This window comes from Hetaerina americana, unplaced genomic scaffold (assembly GCF_022747635.1).
Source record: "Hetaerina americana unplaced genomic scaffold, ioHetAmer1.1.p SCAF_10, whole genome shotgun sequence".
Lineage (NCBI taxonomy): Eukaryota > Metazoa > Arthropoda > Insecta > Odonata > Calopterygidae > Hetaerina > Hetaerina americana.
The window spans coordinates 67,578,986-67,604,446 of NW_027286070.1; the positions used below are offsets into that span (position 1 = coordinate 67,578,986).

The following is a 25,461-nucleotide window of genomic DNA, read 5'->3' on the forward strand; positions in this document are numbered from 1 at the left end:
CACGGCCATTTCCATCTATGGTGGTGCGCCTCGCCGAGGGTTTGTGGGGGGGGTGGAAGAGAGAGAGAGAGAGCAGTAAGGAAGGTGGCGCCGGGGAAGGTCGCCGGCAAGGGCGAATCCAGGAAATTCCCGATAGATGCAGAGGTGGTACCAGCTTCAGGAGGGCGGGGGGGGGGAGAGGAAAGCGACCCCCACGTTTCTCGCCCGCCTCCGGAGACATGGCTTCCCGGAGCGCGGAGTCCTGGAACGACGGGCAGAATTCTAGTCGCCCCAGACAACCCACGAGATTCGTACGGTTGGAGAATATTCGCCGACCCAATTTCCTCGAATCAAACCCTCCGGCTCAAGAGGGAGGTTTTAAATGTCTGCTTCTCTCCTCTTTCTCTCGATTCCTAGGAATTCCCAATGCCTTACTCGAAGCATACCATGGGAGAAGATCCACACTTCAATTGGCCGCATGGGATGTGACGAAAGGGTATTCTTACCGAGAATGCAGAACAATTTCCTTTGCCCACAGTAAGTTTTTAGGGTCAAAACGTTTAAACTTTCTAGGTTTACTTTGCATTAGACGTGAACGACCATCCCTGAACACCTGTCGTATGTGCCTGAACAATTGAAGTGGGCAAAACAAACCTCGTTGAATGATAGCAACACTTCCTTTTTCCTTCAATACGGATGTTTCTACCTTTAGACCAGTCACCATTTGTACTCGTTTCGTTTAACAACAAAAAAAAGACGCTTCGCTTCAATCGTTTCCAAAGCAATGCTAGTCGCGAATGAAAATATAGGCTTGCAAGTGAGTGATTTGCGTGAAAATAGGGAAACGGGTATTCCCTCCAATTTTAATTTTTCATCACATTCTTATTGTTCCTTTCCCGCATTTTCTCGACATTTTAGTTCCTTTCCTAATCCACCATAGCGATGGAACGGGCCGGCAGAATTGTGGCTCCTCCGGACTTGAATCGCGAGACCCTGCGGAATGGGAAAATTAAGTTGTGGCGATTCCCAATTGCTCAGATGGCGCGATCGCCTCCTAGGAAGTGGAGTTATCGTGAAGAGAGGAGCGGCGTCGGAGAGATGCAGGGTCCCGGCGAGGGGGAGGATGAACGGGGGTACGCAACCGAACTCCCCCTCCCGCCCTTCAACCAGCTCTCGCCCGATTCCACCCCAAGCATCCCAGCGCACGAAAAAGGGCGGGAGGCGCGCTGGATCGGGCAGCGGCGACGAAATGGAAAGGGGGAAACCGTTTTTAAATTCCAGAAACGTTGGTCATTCCTCTTCGCCCGACACTGGTGACTTCACGAAACAATCGGATTTAGCATCCCCTCCCCGGCTCCTATTCCCATCTTCGCTCTCTCCCACCCCTCTCCCCTCCCCTTCTGCCTCCCCCGACGAAACCCCCGCGTGGGCCTCCTCAACCCTCTCGAAATACCTTCCTATGTAAACTTAAGACCCGCTTTTAAATCACACCGGAAAAGCTCCTCTCTTGCCCTAATATTGTCCCGCTCTCATCCTATTATTTTCCTCCATTACCCGCGACACGATTTCCTCATCGCCCCGCATCTTTTCATTCTCACCGATACTGCGACGGGATGCCTCGCATACTTCGCGCCCCCCCTTCTTCCGTGGGCCCTACGCGAGTAGCCCACTCGCCCGAGAAGTTGAGGACCCGGGGGCGCTCCTCGGGGCCGCTCTACCGTCCCATCGGGAAAGAGCGGAGCGAGGTGGTTTGGATTGCCGCCACCCCTTGGGGCGGACGGCGAGTCGGGACGGTAGGAGAACTACGTTCTGCTCTCCACGAAATGGAAAGGATTCGGATGCGTTGGGACGGTGGGGGGTGGGTGGTGGTGGTGATCTTGCCGAAGAACAAGCAAGGAAACGATATGCAGTCACATTCCATGTTATCACGGAAGAATGTGGAAGCTGGTCCGAATGAGCAATCGGCCATGCTGGGCTGACAAGGTGCTGTTGCTTAATGGAGCAGTTGGGAAGATGTGGGGTCTCTACGATCACGAGCTATTGAAAGAAATATCTAAAATTAGAGTGTTTGGTACTAATCGCACTCGGTATGCTAACATTACTGTCCAAGTACGTTTGGCTTAAGATTTTATAACTTTTTCTAAGTTCTTTGACTACTGTGTGTATATATATATATATATATATATATATATATATATATATATATATATATATATATATATATATATATATATGTATGTATACATATATGTGTGTGTTTATATATATATATATATTTATACATGCATATACACACACGTATGAATGTACACACACACACACATACATATATATATACAGAAACATATATAAGGAAAAGGGATAGGAACACGTATAAAGGACGAACACAATAGAGGTGGGGAAGGCGGAATCAAACGGATCACAAGAGTAAAAATATCTCCTCAACCGGGACTCGAACACCGGATCTTTCCACTTGCCGGGCGGATGGAAAGATCCGGTGTTCGAGTCCCGGTTGAGGAGATATTTTTACTCTTGTGATCCGTTCGATTCCGCCTTCCCCACCTCTATTGTGTTCGTCCTTTATACGTGTTCCTATCCCTTTTCCTTATATATGTTTCTGTATATATGAGTATTTATTCGCCGTTTGGCGGGATTTCGTGTTTGAATGTGTATATATATATATATATATATATATATATGTAGACTCCGGAGATGGAAATGCACTCCTCGAGCTAATTCGACCGCTCTCCGCACTCTCCTTCGGGGGGGTTCTTTATAAGGTCATTTTAAGCCTCACGCCCGCAGGCGTCCGCGGGTGGGGAGCGGGGCGCGACACGTCCCCTACCAAAGCCCCTCATCGCGAAAACTGCCCCGCCGTCGTGGGCCGCGAAATCAGCAGTGGGCGGGCGACCCCTTCGCCGTACTCGGAAGCGACGAGGCGATTATCAAAATGGAGCGTGGAGGATACAAATTAATCGTTTTACCTGAAGGATCGAACGACTCCACAAAACCAAACCTAAAAAATGTCATTACAGTGATTTCGACCCGCGGATCAGAGAACTCAAATTCTATATGAACACTTTTTGGGCCCAGTTGGAGACAATTTTTACTATAATATTTCATGTAATTACCGCTTCGGTAAGGTTTTCAAATTTACGATAAATCTAAGCGAATTTGCGTTGGTCATTCTGTTTGAAACGGTAGGCGCTCTGAGATGTAGTTTTAACAAAAATTTGTTATTCGCAAATTATTTTCCGAAGAATCACATGGAAACGGGGACACCTAACTTGTTCTCTAAAAAAGAAATGGTCTGGAGTTAATAGGAGCGGCCGAATCACGTCACGCCCACACCCATCAAAATCTCACGGGCCGGCAAACTGATCCCCCCAGCATCCACCCACGGGAATCCCGCCCCGACAGATGAGTGCACCCACCTCCCCCCGAATCACCCTTCCTACGCGACAACGCGTCCCTCGACCGCGTCCGTCTCGGTGACATCTCCCTTCCCCCGCTCTTTCGAACCACGACGAGCGAGGGAGGGGGCGGGGGGGGGATGCGAACACGGTCGCTGTTTTCGGCGGTGGAGGAGGAGGAGGGTACTTCTGCTCAAGATGGTTGTACCGATGTTAGCCGACTGGGACGTACACGATGCGAAGCGAGAATAATTCATTCGATTTTATTACCACTATTTTTTACCAATTTAAATGAATTGATCTAATTACCGGTAAGATTTGTGAAACTTACACTAAATAGAAGAATTAAAACGATGGCACGCCGTCGCTTAGTTTCTATTTTATCCAAAATTTCATGATGAAAACTATGACGTGTTAGATTTGTATCTTTAAATGTCGGAACACTCTATAAGTTCAAAACATCTTGAATGATTTGTTGAAATTTATTTCTCGAATATTGGCGAATGAGGTACTTCGGCGAGTGAAAAATCAGTACGTTTAGACGTTGGTTAGATGGGCCTGATAGCATTCAGTTTTTTCCCAAAGTGATTCGTGGGGAAAAAGAAAACCGAGAAGGGTTGTCACCCCTCATCTGTTTCCCTCCCCCTCCCGAGACCTTCCCTGCCTTGCCCTCCCCCTCACAATGCCTTTCTTCAGGAAAAATATGTGACGAGGGACGCGCACCGCTCGGCTCACAATCAATAATGGACCACCGAGAGAGCGCCGGGATTTTTCCGGGAAATGAGTAAACTCTTTTTATCGCCCCTGTCGCCTCGATTAATCCTCCCCCGAATTTCACAGATCTTTTGTTTCGTTTGCAGATTTCCTCCCACATCCTCCGGTGTCATGCCCGTCTTGCCAACCTATCCTTGTCACCGAATCCGGCCGCCCACCGAGTTTGACCTTTCGCCCCCCGCTCCCCTCCGACTCCCTTCCCCGGGTCGGAATGAAGCCTCTGCCGAGAATGCCATTCGGCCCCGAAATCTTCGTACCGATTCCCTCCTCCTCTACACCGGAGGTGGCGGGCGAGCAATGAAAAAGAGTTGTGTCAGTCATTTGAGCGACTGATGACCACTGCTCGCTCACAAATAAATCACCGGGATTCAACCAGAAGGCATTGAATTAACACTAAAATTAAGCTCGAGTTTTTTTTCAACTTCTTATGGATGAAGTAAATAAAATGATTTCACGCAGGATAATTTGATTTGGATGTTAATTACATTAGAAGAGAATATTTATGATGTGAAGAGTTTACGAGGAATAAGTCGAGGGATGTTTTTATTCAATGGGGGAAAATAAGGCAGAAGTAGGATAAAAATTGACAAGCGACAGATATTGACCAAATAGCTGCACCTATCGATGGTTTATCAAATATCTTCGTCTCTGATGGTTTTTAAATCGGCCGGCCGGTAATTTTTCTTTCGAAATAATTCCTCCCTACCCCTCCTCTTGAGAGTTGAACATAACTTAGTCGTAAGTGAGCTAGCTGACCGTCGCGCCGCTCGTTCAAGTCTCCGCCGAAATTCAACCCTGGCTACGCGCTCGCCGTGGATACACCCCTCTCCCCCTCTCACTCCTTATTAAATCTCCACCTCCGCTTCCTCCTCCCGCGAATCGCCGCCCCCTCCCCACACACGCACCCGCCCCACTCCCCCACACCCCTGTCGCCCGGCCGGCAGCTCCGATCGGAGCAGCCGCAACTGGATCCTTGCCAAGACTGGAGGGGCGAGGGGGGGAGAGTTGGAGGAGGCAGTCACTTGTCCGTGTGGGACAACTGGTTTGTCCCCCTTTTGCCCACACTCTACCCCCCTCCCCACCGCCCCCCAGCCGCCCGATCCGACTCGTCCCCTCCCTCCGCCGCACCCCTGCGCGCACGCACACAAGACCGCAAACCCCTTCCTGCACACCAAGGGCGACCCCTTCCCCCTTTAATTCTTCCTTACTTCCAAGTCCTTCTCGTTGTGCCCATTCGACGATTTGTGCCACTACATTTGATTCTGCATTGCAATTTGATATTTTTGAATTTCTTGAGCGTATGTAAATATTGTCATGCCTGACTCTCTCAATATTATACTCATCATCAGAAATCGTTAATTTGAACGTCTGCTTTTGATTGTTGATCATATAGTACTGTAATTGCTAGACTGCGAGGCAGCTATCGATCAATGGAAATACCGCTTAACGTCGCAACTTAACAGTGTTAATAGTGAAAATTCGACTTCCTTACAGTGAATCGCCTCATTAGCTTTGATTATTATCATTTTATTCTAAGAAATAATATAAAACAAAAGTTTATGATACCGTAATATTTTTATATCAGCAATGTGCAAGATAAGTAACGGACACACATTTCATTTTGATGTGTATTTAATGGATCTATCGAGGATATTTGATGTTGAAAGTCCAAATTACGTGCGGATGAGGTAACTGGAGAAAATATTCGCGTTAATGATCTATCGCCAAAATTAAATTACCTATCTCCTTAAGGATCCTCTTCACCGCTGCCCTCCCAATCCATCCTCAACCTTCCGGCTCTCCGCAAACTCTCGTTTCCACGTCTCGTAGTGGGTGGTAGAGCGGGAGGGAGCGAACCACCCCCTCTCACCATTCCCCCTTGGACCCTTCCCCAAGAGAGGGAGGGAGAGGGCCCAATGATTTTTCGTTTCCCCCTCCTCCCTTTCCCCTTCCCTCCCACACCATCCACCCTTCGGATCCCGACCGCGCGACTCTCCGCTCTTCTTTTTCTTGTAACGGAAGCGCTTTTTTGTTCGTCGGTGGCGGTGATGGGGAAGGAGGATGCAGGTCTTCGATTCATCCGAGATATTTTCTTTGCATTCTTCTCTTCTTTTTTGCGAGGGATCAGGTTGGCGCTCCGTCCCTTGCCATTCCTTTTTCCCCATGATCGTCGAGACGGTCGATTTGGACCAAAGGGACGGATTGTTGGTCGAAACGGGGCAACAATCCGCCGGAACGGATTGGAACACTACCGTCAGGGCAATCAAACATGGATTTTCCCACTGCCATCAGTGTCAATCTTGGGAACACTGGCCTTCTCATCGATACGTCGAGCGTTTAGTCTAATGAGCATTTCAGGCAACATTTGGAAGTCAAGTATCCCATTTTCAAAAAAACGGTAACGGAGCAACACTTGGATTAAAGTGTATTATATTTTATTATGTCTAGACGAAATGGCAATGAACGTGTCTCGATACCGTGACGCAAACATTTAATAGAATTTGGGCTGCCCTGCTGCATGTCCTATAAGAGGGGGGTGTTAACCTTCCGCAAATTGTGAAGCTGTCAATTTCCATAATGTATTTGTGTCTTAGCCTCCGTTGGATTGGCTTAGTTAAATTATTAATTAATTCAAAGGAGCGCTCGGTTTTCACTTGTAATCGAGATGACGGCCGTCGCAGAAAAACTCTTCCAAGTATCCGTGCGTTCTCAGGTGGTGAAAGAGGAATGGGAGAGATTAATGTAAAATTAAGTTCCCAAACTATATCGCTGTCAAGTGTACCTCGAGAACACCCACCCTCGCAACGCAGTCGGCAGTACTTCTTTCCCATGGTTATTTTATTCCTCCTCCTCCCCGGGACACAACTCTCCCACCCCCCTGGTTCCTTGCGACCCCCCGTCCTCACCGCGCCTCCCGCCAAGTGCTCCCACTTATCTGGCTCAAGAATCCCCAACCCCCCGTGGATCTATCCTGCCCTGTCGCAATGCATTAAGGCTCCTGTCCTCCGCCGAGCTTAGAGGAGATCAACGCCGAGCCAGAACCGACCTTCCACGGTCCCCTCCCGTCCTCATCGCCCACTCACCACCCTCCCCGTTTGGTGATTCCCCTCCTCAATCGTCCCCCCCCCATTCTCCGGCGCGAAGGATAAAAACCTTTCAAATTTCATAGTCTTCATCAACGGTCTTCATTTACAGGGTCATCCGCACATACATTTTTCTTCAAAGTTTTATCCATAAAATATTTTCGACGTTAATGGATGCCCGTAAATTCGTTAGAGCGAGGGGTCTCGGACTGCAACCGGGATGTAAGGGAACGTTAGAAGGCCATATTCAACCGGACTCGGTCCTGTTCTGTTCGGCTCAAGACCCCCAGGACTCTGGCCGCAGTTTTGAAGTCCCCCCGACCGCTCGAATACACGAATGCTGATGAGAAAAACGTGTTTGCAATCTTTTAGAGTTAGCTCACTACAAGAAAGAATTTCTTATGCTGGATGTATAGAAAATATTCCCCACAAAAAAATTTAGCCCTAATAAATCACAAAAATGCCGCCGGATATGCGGGTGGCGGGGTACTCCATTATCGATGAGACGAGAGCTCTCAACGACGTAAGTTTTTTTTCTTCCTTCGGGTAAAAATGCAGGTGCCACGACAAAAGCGACCGAATTCAATTTTCGAATCTCAGAATAGACCCCGAAGGAGGGACGGTCTCTAAAAAAAAGATAGCCGACGCCTTACGCGATCGGACGAATGTGATTTAGTACACTCCATTTTCCTCGAAGGAATGCACCCAACTTTTTCTTTAGGTAGTTTGATGATCACCCGGAAGATGATGAACCTGAAACACACATTCACATCGGGACATACACTCAGCACACACAGAGGCACACACATGGGTTGGGGGCTGTCTAGAGGAGGGGCTGTTGGCGGGGAAAAGTTCTGAAGTAAGGCGCCATCGTAATGGACACCATATTCCCGAGGGGCAACCAAAATGCGGAGGAAGGAGCGTGGACGAGAGATCCCGTTCTCAAATCGTGGGCGGGAGGGTAAGGGAGACGAGAAAGGGACTGTGTGAGAAACGGACGAGTCCTTTGGAGAGTGATTTCAGGAAGAAGCATTCGGCGATTCATGGGGAAAACAGGAGGAACACTTCTCGTTTCGTCCAAGTTAAACCGTGAAGAAATTAAAATTTACCTTCGGTTTTCCTTTTCACTTTCGCTCTTGTGTGCGTACTAAAAGGGTTGAACGTGCTTCGAAGTCCCTAGGTAAGGATAAATTGCGAAGGATTGTGAATTTGAAAGTAAACACAGTGAGGTCTACTGAAAAGCAAATGGAGAAACACACGGATAAATGCGATGTTACGTACTGACACGTGTGAGGCATTGAATTTTGGAATGGAATGCCAAGATTGGAGTCGCTCCACGACGGAGTCAATTGATTGCTCTTCACCTTCGAATGAAAGGGCACTGAAGGCCATCGGCATTACATTTTCGTGACTCACACTACGTTCGTTGATCACGGAAAACAACTCCTTCTTGCGCTATGCTTTTAATCTGTAGAAATAAATAGGTGACTGTCCGAATGCTTAAAGGGAATTTTACAGGCATCCGGACGTGTACGGCAGCCATCACACGTCGTAACTAGCGCTTCGATTTACCCGCGTGGAAGAGACCAAAACTCAGGAACGTAGACGTCTTACCTACTCCTTCGTCCGCCGACTTCTACCCATCCGTTTTTATTTTCTTTTCACTTCCTCCAAATTTTTCGGGCCCCATCCCCCACCCCCTCGGAAAGAGCCACTACCCCTCCCACTTTTCAGAAAAAACTTCCTCCACCCCCTCGAACCCTCTCCTCTCCAGTCCCACCCACTCCCCCCGCCCCACCCTTTCACGGCATGAGCACTCCGCCGTCACCGCCCCCGCCGGCCCCCCCACCGCCCCCGGACACCTGTGTGTGCGCAAGCATTAGTATGTCCTTCTTCTCCTTCGGGAAGCGTAGCTCTCGTCCAGCAAGTCGCGCCGCTTCCAACTCCCTCTCGGCCTGCGCCAGCTCCCTCCGGATGATGCCACCGCCGGAGCCGCCCCCTCCTCCGCCGCCCGCCCCGCCGCCGCCGCCCGACGCCTCCTGCTCCCGGGCCATCCAGTCGAGCGCCATCTGGGAGCGCATGTCGTCGTCGAGGGGCCGATGGGAGTAGTGGGCCACCACCTCTTGTCTGCCCGCAAGAGAGAGAGAGAAGGGGGGGTCCATGAATGGAGATAGGGCAGAGGAGAAGGCGTTATCCCTTCTCTCTGTCCTGGGAAACAACGCGTCGACACTGGCGACAAACATTACCACCACCGAATTTTTCATTTCTTTAAAAACAGGACAATTTTAAAATCATCGAGAAATCCGATACACTGATAGCATTTCTGGACCTCAAGGAAAACTTATCCCTGGCCAATATTTCCGAATGTTAGAGGATGGATAATGAAATAGTTAATTTCCACAACTTTCGCAGTTGTTACTTGTATCTAAAACTTAATCTTCGATCAAATACCCAATCATTATGACTTAGGCCAACATGAATTCACGGCCAATACAGAAGTCTGCAAAAGATCCATAAGGAGTGATCTTTAATCTAATTTAAAAGAGCGTTTCTGTCGAATTTCTCACGAGGTACAGAGAATCATCATGCCACCAGGACTTGCTATGCAGATAACGTATCCACTTTCTAAAGCGAAAGTAATGGGGTACGGTACCGCCTGAGACGGTGTCCCCCTTTACACTCAGGTGGTACGACCCGCGGAAAAGCTGATTACAAGACTAAATCTATTTTTTCCTCTTTGATGAGGAATTTCATCAAATAACACCATACCCGTTGCAATGAACCATGCTGCACACTTTGGCCTAGTGTCATTCACTCGTTCAAAAGATCATCGGTTATAATGAAATTGAGCAGTTTATATTATTTCTATATGAACTGCACCGCATTTATTCTTTCGCACCATGGATTCTAAAAAGGGCATGGTATTTTAAATGCACCGGTGCCTTAAAAAAATTAAAGGAAAGAAAATTCATCAAGAAATCGGTAAATACGAACAATGCCCATCTATTGTCTAGGAGATGGAAAGGCCTTGAATTTCTCCGTCCGATGACACTTGACGGCGCGACGGGTGGCCAAGGCCCCGAGAACTGGCCATCTTCAGCCACTTAATTACCTTAAAGCACATCTCGACAGCCTCACGAAAGTCACTACAGAGTACGCCACGGAAGAAGATTGCTAATGATTTCTGTGGTGTTTTGATCTCAACCCAGCCATTTCAATCCTTAATCACCGCAATATAGCAATGCTAAATTACCGTAATTACTGTGGCCTGATCGCATTTTAACAAAAATACGCTAAATAGTACGAAATCATTTGAAATAAAAATGTACATTATGACGTAACATTGATTGAAATTCGTTAGGAGATAAAGTTTTGCTTAAAGATAGTCAAGCAAAGCCATAACCGATCAGCTGGTCTTAGCAACCATAAAAAAGAATTCATTTTCCAGCTATTGTGAATTCAGCAGATGCAGCAAAAAGTAGATACTAATAATACTAATGGTAAGGCGAAGATGAAGTACATCGTATTGTTTGAGCATTATTCTCTTTCACATATGTACCATATAATTATCAGTTCTTTTCATACATACATAAGGGTTGCATGAACGTAAAATGCATCTAATTTTGCCTAAATATTTGAAGTAATTAATTCTTTTTAAAACTATGGCAGTCTATTCTAGTGGCGTTGATTTCTTAGAGCTTAGAGAAATTACTAATATAGTATGAGATATGTGTAGTGCCTACGGATTATTGTCAAATTTTATTTTATATTCTACAAGAACGATGTCATATCTACAAAACACAAAAAACTATTGGCTATTTGAATTACGTTGGCTGACTCAAACCCTAACTGCCCATCCTAATCAACGTGCTCGCAACCCACGCTACCTAGGAGCTCATCTTGTCTTGGGAGGTCTACCTGGGTTTCTGATCACCAGCATCACCCTCGGTGGGTGTTGAAGAATGATTGGTACACGAGTTTATTTTGGTCGCAACTTTAGTTCCATCCATCGTTCCATTCTGGGATGCAATTGAACTGAAGTTCCAGTTCTGTTCGGTGATGGCGCATTCTGTATTGCCCATGATGATGTAGCAAACAGGGGCAGTGAATATGGTCATTCGACCAGTGTCATTTTAGAAATGCATGCGCTTAAACTCCACATAAACCTTTAATTCAGAATAGTCAATTCTTTAACTCCCCATAAAAATGATTATTCCACCTGAAACATATTATAATTTCATCCCAGGGGAAAAAATGTCTATGTACGGCTTACTATTACTTTCTGGATGTCGCTGCGCCTTAATATAATTTATTTGAAAAGAGTTGGAGAACAACAACCTGCCCTTTCACGCTAATATGAAATAAACCTCATATATAATTAAGTGCAAGATGTGTTTCTTCGAGCCTCACTTGCAATTTAAAATTTGACAGTGATTATCTGTGGCATTAATGACGTTGCATTCATCACGTAATGATTAACTTCGGCATACATATATTAAAGCAGCTGAGAATCCGCATAAAATCTCAGAGAGCGAGAGATAACGGTAGTCTGACTTTGTTCATGGAGCAAAAACAAATGACAAATGACACCAACCACCAGTCATCCATCTCTTTTTTTCGGGTGCATCATCAGCGGCCCGTTAGCCTATGGGTCCCGATAACCTACCCACGCTCTCCTTGCGTCCCTCCTGTCCAATACTTTTTAAATCGTAATACGGTTTCCACGATAAATTTTCTCAAACGACATTTTGAGTTATTTCATGGGGACGATAAGTGCATTTACGTGTGGAATAATCAATGAAACGGTTATTATTACGCCCAAAAAGAACGGGGCTAAATTTTGACGGGAACTTTTGATAGCACAAATGGCATAACGTTTCTTCAATGGCAAGCAAAATGTTTCCGCTTGGCACTCCGCAGGTCGGTAATATCAACAAACCGGTCGATATTCGGTGAAAGTCATTGAAATAATCATTACAGTTAACCATCGTGGTGTTTTAAGGGATTCAATTAGACTCACGAGTGGTAATGAACTATATAACTTTGATTTGATTGGGTGCCATCCTTTTAATTGCGATGCATTGCACAAAAATCATGTTCTGTACGGCATTGGTGCACAAGGTTGAAAAGCATTTTCCAACACTAAGGACTCAAAGTGGCCACTCATTCCTTAGGTTCGCATTTCCGAGTTTTTCCCGAAGAAAATGATCACCGTTTTCTTAATATTATTTTACACAGATAACGTGTGTTCTCAAGTGGACCATCCTTCATAGCTTCACTTGCTCAAGGTTTCACCGAGGTCCATCCTTCTACAGTTACGCTCTTTGTCAAATTCTGCGCACGCCATGAGCTACGGCAAACATTAACTTATCTTGGGATTAAAGGGTTCATCGCTTAAACTAGGAATTGCAGATTGTCAACTCACATTCACCATTCGAATACATCAAATTCATAACTTTAAAAAATGGTATTTTTTCTCATTCAATTCTGAATTTTTTAAGAATTAAAGTTTTTTTCAACTTTATCTCAACTTTCCTCTGCAAAGTGATCACCATGAATACAGATTTACAGATAAATATTAGTAGCTAATGAATACAGGTTCGATTTCTTGAAGTGAATAACCATGCCTTTCATTTAAATGAGATGGGCCAGATAATTAATTCTGCTTGCATCTCGCTGCAAACCAGATTTGTGTATATCAAAGGTGACCTGCAGTTCACTGCGTCTAATCGAGAAAAAATCCATAGCACCGCTAGCTATAGTTAAAACTTATTAAATTAGCGATACAGTACTGACTGACACACGTGAAAAAAACCATTTCTTCCCATTTTTCCAGATCTCTTTTCTAAAGTGAAAATAACTTTTCCAATAAATTGTATTATGAGCATCTTCATCTTGGTGGCAGTTAAGAAAATGGTACGCTAAGGCCGACGGAGCCAAATTGGGCTGTCGGCAACTTCGAAGGCACGGAGGGTTGGAGAAAATCCATAATACTACGCAGGAGTAGCAGAGCTTGAACGATTATTTTCCCTGCTCTTTTATCTTTGTTGATAATTCTATGATAAAAATTGGAGAGAGTATTTCTTAAATCGTGTGGAAAATTGCATAAACTACAATTTTGTGTCAAAGGATCATTGGACGTGCGCAAATATTAATGATTGATTAAGACACATAGGTTACAATGAAGAGAAGCTGTAGAGATGCAGTCAAAATGGTGGCCTAGGTTCAACCAATTTCGAGATACCTAAATTACGCATTAAATCCATTAAAAAAAGTTAATAACTTCGAATGTTTCAAATTCTGATGATCTTCAGGGGATTCCATCTTCACCTCGAGTTCGAAGCTTCCACACGCACGCGATACTTGCTTTCGCCCTCAGATTAACTCGCGGGTGGACCTTTTCCACACGGCTTTTAAGCCTGCTTGAATAATATCTTGCGAGGGATGTCTCGTATTTTAATTGATACGTCGAAACCGAGAGCACAGTCGCCAAGGCACGATTTCTAGCCACGCTCACCGTGGAAGAAAGAAAAATAAAAAATAACCCTGGGTATTCTAGAACTCTACTAGCTTCAATCGGTAACAAAAATCTCCATTCATCCTCTCCCACCATTCATCAAATGTTGGAGCATAATAATTCTGCGGATACTGATTCCGAGTCGAGGGGGTGGAGGATGGTGGGTTGTCTGGGGGATAAGAGAGGCGTGGAAGACTTTGAGCAGATAGGAGGGAGGGAGAGGAGGAGCGGGTGAAGGCGGGCGGGGGGCTTCAGCGCCCAGTCCCACTGCCTCCCGTCGCTCCTTTCCGTCTCTGTGCCTCGGGGAACGGCGGGAGAGGGAGGAGGGGGGGGGGGAAGAGAGGCGGGGGCGGAGGAATGAGAGGGCGTCTCGAGAAGGTAGTGGTGGTGGGACTTCGGGCCGAGGCACGGAGCGAAAAGGAGTGAAGGACAAAAATGAAACTGGCGGAAAGGATGAGGAGTTTAAAATTGGAAGAGGAGATAATAAAGAGGAAAAGATATCAAAAATGGAAAGGGAGAGGGCATTCAAATACGAAATGTACATATACCTACTCAAGCACGACGTACGGCCATACGTCTTAAAACAAAGTATTACAATCTGTGGGGTAAGCAGGAAGGAAAGATCAAAAGGTACCAGCCTCAGCCGATTTAAATTTAGTCTAGAATGACGGTAATATTCAGGTCCGGTCATGTAAAACATTGTTCAATCTACATCCAACTTATTTCCACCTTTCTACGCTTATATTGTTTGTCTCTTTGCCTCTCTATTCCCAATCATGTATATTGAAGGACACAGATGCTTATCGGTTGAAGGGAGACGCGTGAGGTAAACAATTATCTCCAGGTTTATTATAAAACTGTAGTCAAAATTTTGCGGATCTTTTCACGGCTGTAACAAAAAATTGTGGTTAAATCTAAAAGTGTACGGTAAACGCTGGATTCGATAAATACACAAAGAACTTGGAACCTATTTTCGACGCTTAAGGTAACATTAACATTAAATTGGCTTTACGTGAAGGCATAAGTTTGTTAAAATTTAACCAAGTATTAGAAATATAGTGCATTTTTTTAAATTAATTAATGCGTTTTTGTCATGAATAATCTCCTCATTGTACGATATTTCTCCCACAAAACCAAAGGCTGATTGCCTCTATTTCCCTCTTAACGTGGAAAAACTGACATTTCACTAACCCTATGCACATACTTATGCCTATACAGATTTTATCCCTCCATAAATATATTAAAAATATAGCTCGAATGCCTTCTTCTAATTTTCATGAAAGGTTAGCAAAATAATTCATCATGACAATTATTTAATTAAATGACCATAATATCAAAAAGGATACGTAATAAAAAATCCTGACTCCGAAAAACGAATGATTATCTCGTATTATGCATCACGAGTTCTCATGTGCCACTCTTTGACCTTCCATTCCATAACGATTTATATTCTACACAAAAACTGTTACTACACATCAAATAGGAAAGACATAAAAGTTGGCAGATGATCATACTCCTAAAAATATTAAATAATTATTCTGGAAAACTGAGAAACGAAACATTAGAGTGGAATGTGATTTACGGCTGCGATTCATTATTCCACTCGAACTGAGGTGCCATTATTTGAATCCAAGTACCGCGACTAAGCCCGTCACATAAGCGTTCAAGGCATACTAAGCAATGCCGTTATAGAGTGATTTCGCCGCATATTTCGGGACCTCTGTGTAGCAAAATTACACCTGCTACAACATATTGTGATGACAAAAAGTGAGCAGCCCTCCCGCTCACCTATTTCGCACCTTCGTCCATCTATTCGGAATGAAGAGGGCGGGATGAACGGAAGGGTGAAATAATTGGAAAAGGGAGAAGGGGCGGGGACGGAGGCGAGCGAGGGGCGGAGATGGCGAGAAGACGGCGGGCACCCGAGAGTGACTGGCGTAGTTTCCGTTGCCCCCGTAGGCTGAGCAATGGCCGCCGCCTTCCGACGTCGTCCCCGCCGCCTCCATACACAAACGGAGTAACCGTCGGTCATTCAAGTCTCCGGGAGAGTTGGCCTACAAAAGCGCCCTCCCCCGACTCCCCCCCCCCGTCCTATTATGGTGAGAGCAAAGTCCCATCGACACTTCCTCTCTACCGCCCACCCCTCGCAGCAAACAGCCTCCCCATCCCTCCCGCAAAGGAGCAAGCTCAAAAACTCACTGCCACCCTCCGCCGACCCCTTCCTCCCGAGACTCGAGATCGCCCTCCTCCTACCTCCCCCACCCTCCTCCTCCCCCATCCCAGCCTTCGTTCATTCTGCGGCCTTCCCACCTGCCGCACCACACCCCTCAGACAACCCAATGGCAAAGGGATCAAAAGGGACTTGATACAGTTAGGTCTCACCGGCGAGGCACCTGCCCCGCAGGATGTTCGCATTAAAATTATAATGATCTGGGATTATTAAGCCGTTCCCGGTAGTGTTGTCTTTATGGGAGTTTTGATAAGGCTCATTTACAATACAATAATTGTACGCCGGTGTAATGCGAGCCGCTAAGCTCCACAATAAATTGCAACGGAAGGCGTTTTAAGTCAAACTCTCGATCGATAAGGCTGCACGCCACGATTAATCGGGCCTGTTATTTCAATTTACTTCTGAGTGTATACTTCAATGAAGCCAAGAGAGCTTCCAGATGCCTGTTTTTATTCCGCCTAACCAATAAATTGTGGAGAAAATATCTCAAACAAAAAAATCCTTGTTATTACACCAAGTGATACTCATTTATATTTTGTCATCCAAGCGATGGCAAATAATGTAAATAATCACCATTCAGTGTGTTCCCATTGGGCATACTCCTGAGATATGATAATAAAAATAAAAGTTATGCACAACTATAAAAAACTGAAATGGTTGTAAAACATGCAGGATTTACATAAATTTTGCTCTGTTTACTTTCCCCATTCTCATTAAAATTGAAATCGATCGGAATTTTATCAACGCTGAGAAAATGATAACCATCCATTAAATTAACAACAATAAAATATGACATTTAACTTGAAATCAAAAGTCTGTGTGAGGCTGTAGAAAATATCTAACGTCATACTGCTAACATGGCTTACGATGATAGTAGGAGCCAAAACGAAAGAGTATAGCTATGGATGTGCTATGTGCATTAAGTTAACAGTGGGAAAAAAGTATAAACGTGGAATCATTGGAATTGAAATATTTTTCTTGTGAACTATTGGGAGCTCTATTGAGAAGACCTAGCTCAATTTTTTGAGTCTATGAATTTTTTATCGGTCAACTCATCATCTATCCAACTGAGGAATGCTGAGGTGATTAATAAAAGCAGGTTAAGCTTCTTTATCTAAGCAACCGATATTCTGTGCTGCTATTCCATCAGTAACAACAATCAGATCAATTCATCAAGTAAAAAATGCTAGGGCGAGATCAACTCGTCCTTATACTTGTTAACATTTATTTTTAAAGAATTTAATTTGCGAATAAACGTCTACTTTTAGGTTTTTTAATCATCACCTTCTTGTTTATGGATGATGAGCAATCATTGCGTAGCAGCTCACTATTTCACCTGTTGACCAGGTTTAAATATGATGTCACCAAAAGAGTACATAACGGAGGGAATCAAATATTAAATTAATTGTATTAACAAAGTTGACTGGGCTATCACTTAAGTTTATCATGAGTCACCGCACGCCAATAGTGACGGCGGAGGATTGGTGTCAGCGCAGAAATGTCACCTCTGCTTGTGACCCCTAGGGCGCTTGGGCCTTCCAAAATATTCGCCATTCGAAATTTGTGATCAATGATCGCAGGTAAGACATTTTAAGTTTGAGAACCCTTTTCCGGTGTTTACGCTCATTCAATTACCATAGCCAACGCGGTTTCTTCCCATCCGGCTGTTCCTATTGGCCCGCGAACATAAAAAGTCTGCGCCTTTTCTTGTATACGTACAATGATGACGTTTTTGTCCATGGATGCCGGTCGCAGGACTTCGCCCTGAAATGTGATACAATCCGAGAAGCCAAAGGAGCGCATGCCTCTCTCTGATGTGGCGAGTAGACGCCCTAGCGATGGCAAAACAGATTATCATATATAACGTCAAATTGCAATCATTATACAGGCTTGTATATTAAAGATTGATGCACTACTCGTAATATATCGACAGAATTCTGTTTAAAAAGTTGTTGATATTTTTTCGTACTATTTTAAGGCAGATGCGATAGCCTAGAGACAGACGATTATTATACACGGATAAAACGAAGAGTTCAGCTTTCATATAAATATAAAATTTAACAATAAGAATGGCGAGTAGTCGTTTTAAAAAATACGATCCACCATACGTTCATTGTTTATTGAATTCGTTAAAAAATCTACGACTAATAATTGTGATGGTTTAAGTTTTTGACTGACTTTCAATAAAGTCAGTAAGTATTAAACACGCAGGAACAACTTTTTTCACTTATTTAGGAGTAATCCAAATGCTCAGTTTTGGTTTTATGCAAGGCATTATAAATATAAATAAAAAAAGGCAATCGTGAACACCCGAGCCTCCTAGTTGTAGGAGGACTCACGTAAAACGGAAACAAATCCACGACCTCTGGGCTATCAGGCGAGGCTAGTATCCCGCCACCAAATTCATATTGATGTGACTGAATTCATATTATGAAATGTTTGTCCCTACGCCATGCATTGAACTGTGCAGCGTCGATTACACGTTCGACAAATCAAAGAACAAATATTATTTAGTTTATCAATATACTTTGGAAATACATCGACAATCCACATACATCGTTTTACCGTTGCCATCCCTAGCCACAGCTCGGGTGTGGCAAAGTGCGCTCCTTCGAAAGCCCCGCGCTCTCCGCAGTATGGCCTCTGGCGCCACAGGGAACGGAAAACTCTCTTTTCTTCCTCGTCCCCCCTCCCCGTACCCCCTCCATCTACGCCCTGCTCCCGAGTCAACTCTGAAATCATTTTCGATTTTATGGGTCTGGTGATGAAATTGGCTCCCTCTTCTCGCTTCCATACCCATGAACTAATTCCGGTTCTCTGAATTCTTCTTGCCTCTTCCTTTTTTTTTCTTATTATAAACTCGAATTCCTCTCTCATTGCCTGTCCGTTAGATTTTTTTAAAAAAGATGAGGGCAAAAGATTGAAAAAACATTATAACACATAGGTCCAAATTATTCATTCTCTATTTTTATTGCGTTTTCGGACCACTTAATTTATTCCTATGCTATTCTACAAATCGGTCGTTTATAAGCGCTGATGGAACGCGCATTTTGAATATCGTGAGCTGAATCTACATCTGCGACCCGAGATAATTTTTTTTCCCCTGTATCCCACGAGGTTGAAATTTCCGTGAGCCAAGGAGATTTTTTAAAAAAGTTCTCCACTGACGTTTCGGAGATGGATAACAAGAGTCGAGATGCCCTGTTGCCGGTTCAATCAAGCAATTGCGCCGCCTCCGCCCTTCGTTCCATCCGGGGAGCACTGCCCCGTCGACGGCAGACACCGGCAAGAAAAGTAGTGACATCGTGGCTACCAGCCATTTTTCTCGCCGGGGTGAAAATTAAAGCCGAGCATTTTGAAAAGAGCAGTGGTGCTCACGAAAAAAAATATTAAACTTCGGTGATTGCCCTCGTTTAAATTCAGAAAATAATTTGTGCTACAGTCGCTCATTTCCCCGAGCTTAATGAAATGCAAGAAAAATGGAAAACAAAATGCACAAGCACTTTGCCAGTCAGCGCTAGTAGAACCTAATTTCGCCGACGAATCTTACAAAAAAGCGTTTAGGCACAATGAGACGCTTAGCTGTCAGCTTACACTGGAGTATTACGTGATTTCTAAACAAAATTTAAGTATGTTGAAACTACAAACTTGAATGCAAATGTATATTTCAATCGACATTGAACATCGGTTGCATCCATAATGACACCCGATAATAATTTTCCGGCAGACTGGATAAAAACGGACAGCAGTAACTAGCTTCATGTCTTGTTGAAAAACAATTCAAAATTTGGAATTTCCGAATATTTTCATCTAAATTTTATACATATCTACAAATGGATTCAGGAGCGTTTGGAAGAAGGACGTCTTATCGTATTCACACCAGTGAGTTCTTCCGGTGAACAAAGAGACTTGTTTGATTCCACCAATATACTGTACCAATGTACGTGTACGTTGTGAGAGATGTCAAGACCTTGGATGTAGAGTACCTATCTAATGTAAGAGAACTTCTCGTAAATAAGGAAAAGTGACTGTGGCGGACAGCAATTGCCTGAATGTATTGAGTTGGAAGGAATATTTTTGTGAGGACACATTTTGACAATATTAAGTTATTCATGCCGCAACGGTAGGTGGTGAAGATTAGGAGAAGTCGGTACAACTTCAGGTATGGTTCATGAGCTGGTATTAGGATCGTGCCATAGCAAATTATCTAATATTAAGTCTCAAGTCCGACTGTAAAATTATTTTCATCAAACGCAATTTATTATTGGCCAGAGTTCTTAAATGCATTTTGGCTTTAACTCAATGTAGCATCTTCGGCCGATATGGCAGAATGGAAGATTTGTAACAGGAAATAAGAATACATTCGCAAAAAAGGCAAATATTGTATCGAAAAAACGGTCAATTTTCGTTCGCGTTTGAATTTAAATTGAGCTATCGTACAATCTTCTCACTTTTATGAATAATGGGGCACGTGAGCAGTACAATTTCTTGTAGAGTAGAATGTCTCAATTTGGGGATTAAAGTGTCACCAAATTCTTAAAAATACGTTAAATTTAATTAAATATGCAACACTTTATCCTTTAGCTGAATTAATTCGCAGAAAGAAGTTGCCCAATCGAAATATATGACGAAAACTTTTAATTTCCCGAAATTCCACCTTTATGGATGCTACTATGGCATTAATACCGATATATTTCATGGTTAATATTAAAGTGGATGCGTCATATAAATTCTTACATTGATTTTATCCATAAGTATTGATAAAGACGTTCCGGAATTTCAACGATATAGAACATTTATATGTGTTCCAAGATTAGTATTGATTTTCCATTCAACTAAATAATCGAATATTTAAGATAAATCACCATCTAACTTGTTACTGCTTAAACTACACTGCATTTTTCAGTATATTACTAAATACTAAGTTACTATCCTTCTTATCAGTAAATCATTAAAAGTATTTCGGTACATAATTTCAATACGCAACGTCTTATGAATTATTCGTGCCATAAACTAAAAACAACTTCTTAAGAATACCAATTTTTCATTTTACTAACGACATATAAATGTTTATGAGCAACGTAATAAAAAATAGGAAACAGCACCACAATACATGTAATGTCAATTGTGGAATTAAGTCTTATTCGTTAAGTTTTTATTAATATATTTCTGCTTTTTAAATGTTCATCTCTTTTGCTCATAAAGTTTTGTGTGGATTACTTCCTTGGCTTGACATCAGGTAGAAAAAAATAGGTTTTAACCTCTGCCTTTGCGAAAGAATGCTACATGTTTTGTAATGTCCAGGATAAACACCATACCGCGGAATAGACTGTTAATAAGGATAGGTGGTTACTCTTTAGACAGCACAGAATGCAAAATGCAAATATACATATTATATATATATATATATATATATATATATATATATATATATATATATATATATATATATAACAGACAGAAGAGTAGTGCAAGAACAACATTACCAGTTGGTTAGATAAGACTAAAAATTTATCAATAAATAAAAGTGAACTGGAGGTAGCATAGATTAAGGTACTTCAATTTTTAAAAGTTGAAACAATCAGAAAAAGTAAATTTCTATTATTAGGAGTAATTAGAGATATATTTCAGGGGCCGATCAAATAGTCAGGGAGGACAATTTCGATTATATCAGAAGAATCATCGACAAATCGCTAAAATAAATTTCCAAATTCGTTCTTCGCGTCGCGCATTTTTCAAAGAGTTCATGTGCAAAGAAATACTCATGAACTCGAACGTTTTTTCAGAATTATTCTAAAAATTTCGTAGAATAAAAATTTAATTTGATACTTTTGGGCAGTTCGTGGATTGGAAGTCATTGTACAGGCAGACTACTTATTTACAAGAACAAAAAAAGTTAAAGAAAATTAAATTTTTACCACTATAAATTGAAAATGTCTACTCGCAACCAACATCACCATTCGAGTGCAATATTTTTACTATAATAGAGGTAGCACAATCTCAATGAAATAATCAGAAACGATAGTCCCACTGAGACAATATCCCTAAACTTGATGAGCTCTATTCAAAGTGGATGCCATTATCTCGTCTTGATTGGTACAGAAGGCCATTAAGATATTTCAGATCCTGGTGTGTAAACAGGTATTAATACACCGTTCTTTTAATCTAAAAAAATTTCTCATAAAATATATATAGGCACGAATACTTTTAAGACGCAAGGCATGGTGAAAAGTCAAGGACGTGAGGGGAATATGCAAAACTGAGAACTTGTCCCCTTGGGCGCGTTACGTCTCGGCGTCCTCACTCCCTCGTCTCACACTCAACCCCTCCCTCCTCGCCCCGCCGTCGCGGGGAGTTCTCCGAAAGATTAGAGCGCGTCCGTTGGAACTGGAAGTGCGCACTCGCGCTATGGGAGCGGCGGGGCAACCAGCGACACCCAGGGATGAACGGGACCGGCGCACACCAATTAATTCAACCTACGAAGCTATTTGCGAAACGGCGCGTACGAAACGAATAGGGGAAAATCCTATAAATACGTCTAAGCGCGACTCTACACACGCCGAAGTCGCAACTCCCCCGTGACTTGTAAAAATCCTCTTTAGTTTCAACCCTTTTCAACTCGGCGCGGAGATGCATAACTTCCGAGTGTACTACCTTTATAGTATGTATCCTATTAGCCGGCCCACTGAAGCGCTCACAACTTATATTACGACCCGCTCCGACGCCAGCGGAAGGACAAGGGGGAAAAACATAAAGATTGGCTTTAAAAGGATTATCTACCTCGGAGGGTAAATTGGAGATATTAGCACGATGGAAAACCTCCAGGTCTTGTGTGTCTGTGTGTGTGTGTGAGTGTGTTTCAAATAAGAAGATACCCTTTGGAAGAAAATAGTTGCGACAATGGCAAATTCGTTCCCTTAAGCGGCGGGAGAGCTAAGAAACAAAGCTGCGTTCATAAATCAGCATGTTTTTAATGGCTGTGCGGCAGATGCGGCGAGAAGCTAAGAAAGAAGCACGGAGGGAGAGAGAGAGAGAGAGAGAGAGAAAAGGAGATGGAATTGTAAAAAAAAGTGGGAGGATTGAAGATGGACGAGGGTTGAGGATGTGAAAGGAAGAGGAGAGGAAAGGAAGGAAGATAAGGATAAAGGACGGAAAGGGTAAAGAGGGTGGTGAGGCGAGAATGCGAGCGGGGGGGAGGGTGGAGGGTGGGGTAGAGAGAGTGCTGGGGTGGGAGGGAAAGAGGGGGAGGGTAAAGAAAAGGCTCGAGCTAGAATGCATCGCTATGGGCAGCGCAATCTCCAGTGCAATCGTAGTGCATTGAACACTTTATGCGTCCTGTCGACAATGGAATACACTCAACCCGGCCGTGTTCGCGAGAGGCGTCGATTCAGATGCCGCTGGCGAGACCAGCCATCCGCGATCTGTCCCTAACCCAAGGGCCCCTTCCCGCCACGTCATAACGCGTCCATATACGTGCGTATAAAACTCCTTCCACCCTCCAACCCCCTCGGAGCGAGACCTCGGCGCGCTACCTGCGAAAGAGGGGGGGGGGGCCTGGAGTGACGGCGATCGAGAGGGCAGACCCCCGTCCCGCCCCCCTTTCTCCCTCAACCCTCGGTCACCCTCCCTCCTCAAGATCCCCAGACTCCGATTTATTCTCCCCCCCCCCCCCAACGCCCGCGTTCTATATATAAAAAATAGTGGAAAATTCCAATTCCCCGTCGAAATAAGATATCAGAATCCACGGCTCGTGTATAGATATATTCCTCCGCCGCATTCTCTGAAGTTTCGAGAATGGTCGTGAAATTCCATTTCGAAGAAATAATAGTTTCCGCACCAAGGATTCCATGTTGCTAAGAGTATGCACGTGTACTCAAGCCTCAATTCAAATAACTACTTGGGCGAGTCATTATTCCTGTAACGGAGGTTCCAATATTCTCGGGGCTAACGTAATGACTGAATTTAGGCTTGTAAATGGAAATAAAAGCCAAGTAACGTATGGGTCGACATATTTTTAAGAGTGCAACGTAATTAGTATCACTGGAATAAAATAAGCAATCATTGTTTATATTTTAATGGTTATTAAACCAACTGAAGTAAAAATTTGAAATGAAGTAAAAATTTGAAATGAAGTAAGAATTTTCTTTCCATATATTTTACTGTGAATTTTGATTAGTGTGTTTGTGTGCGCACATCATCCTCGATAAGAAGTTTACTTCAGTTAATGTTCATTTTCAACTCAAGTGCATGTTTATTCTAAGTTAAATCATTAATTTGAACTGCCGGAATGCTGGTACGAAGGGATTTCCCTCTTTGAATGATGTAATACACTAAAAAAATAGCATACCGTGATGCTAATCGAACAAAAGAACACTGTAAAACTTTACATCGCCATTTGAAACAGTTATCTATAATATCACCTGCTTTGTCGGGAAAGCTCTCTGTATTGCCCTTCATTTATCCACTTTTTGCTCTTTTTGATTTATTCCTCATCAAAGTAGGCCACATCATGCAAAGTCATTCACATCAATCAATGCGAGGAAAATGTCACCTATTTCATTCATTATTTGCTTATTTATTTTAATTTCCCTGAGATGTTTGCTAAATCTAGTGCCAAGTTTTTATAAATAAGTTACCATTCAGAACGCCTGTATTTGGCATGCGTGATCGGGGATTTTTAAATATAATCAAACTTCATTATATAAACCATTTCCTTAGTTTTTTTATTTATTAATGAGAAAATTTAATGAGGATTGATGAAGTATGAATTCCGGAAAAATGAATGAAACTCGAAAAATTCAAATTTTTAAACTGCCTTATCCGTAGATCTATTATTTAAGCATATATAATTGTGTTATATTTTCAATCAGAAAGATAATTTTAGTTATTGTATCACATGAATAAATAATTATACATATTCAATATAATTGTAATAAATAATAATAATCAATAAATAAATTCATATATGTCAGGCATATATAACCTTGCTATTGGTGTAGCAGTTTCCAAAAATTCTTTGAATCTTATGACTGAAAGATAAATCACTTTAAAAATTTTTCTCTAATAACTTCAACCGTTCCCAATTTGTTGATATTTCATTTCCAAACGAAGGATTTTTCCTGTGGCATGCTCATATAGTGCGGATTTTATTCGCCCGAGTATCTCAAAGATCTATTTGTCACAGCTACTAAAATTACGGTTGTAAAAAGATTCCATGAAAAACATCGTCCAATTTCCTTATATATATATTATTATATATATTATATTTCCTTATATATATATATATATATATATATATATATATATATATATATATATATATATATATATATAATATATATATGTATATATATATATATATAATATAACTTTCCAGTCATGCAAGGCACACGTATCAGGAAGCAGAAATCGAAGAGCAGAAATCTCATTCATAATTCGACCAAGTACATTTTCGTCGGTAAAATT

General features: G+C 42.9%; 1 protein-coding gene across 1 annotated transcript in view; it reads right to left on the bottom strand.

Moving 5' to 3' along the window:
- Positions 1-9,051: 9,051 nt before the first annotated feature.
- lft (Limb expression 1 family member lowfat) overlaps positions 9,052-25,461 on the bottom strand; it is a 377,874-nt gene continuing 361,464 nt past the window's right edge. Inside the window, exon 5 of the mRNA XM_071598997.1 lies at positions 9,052-9,376. Coding sequence (XP_071455098.1) covers positions 9,052-9,376 — 325 coding nt within the window. The remainder of the gene's footprint in view (positions 9,377-25,461) is intronic.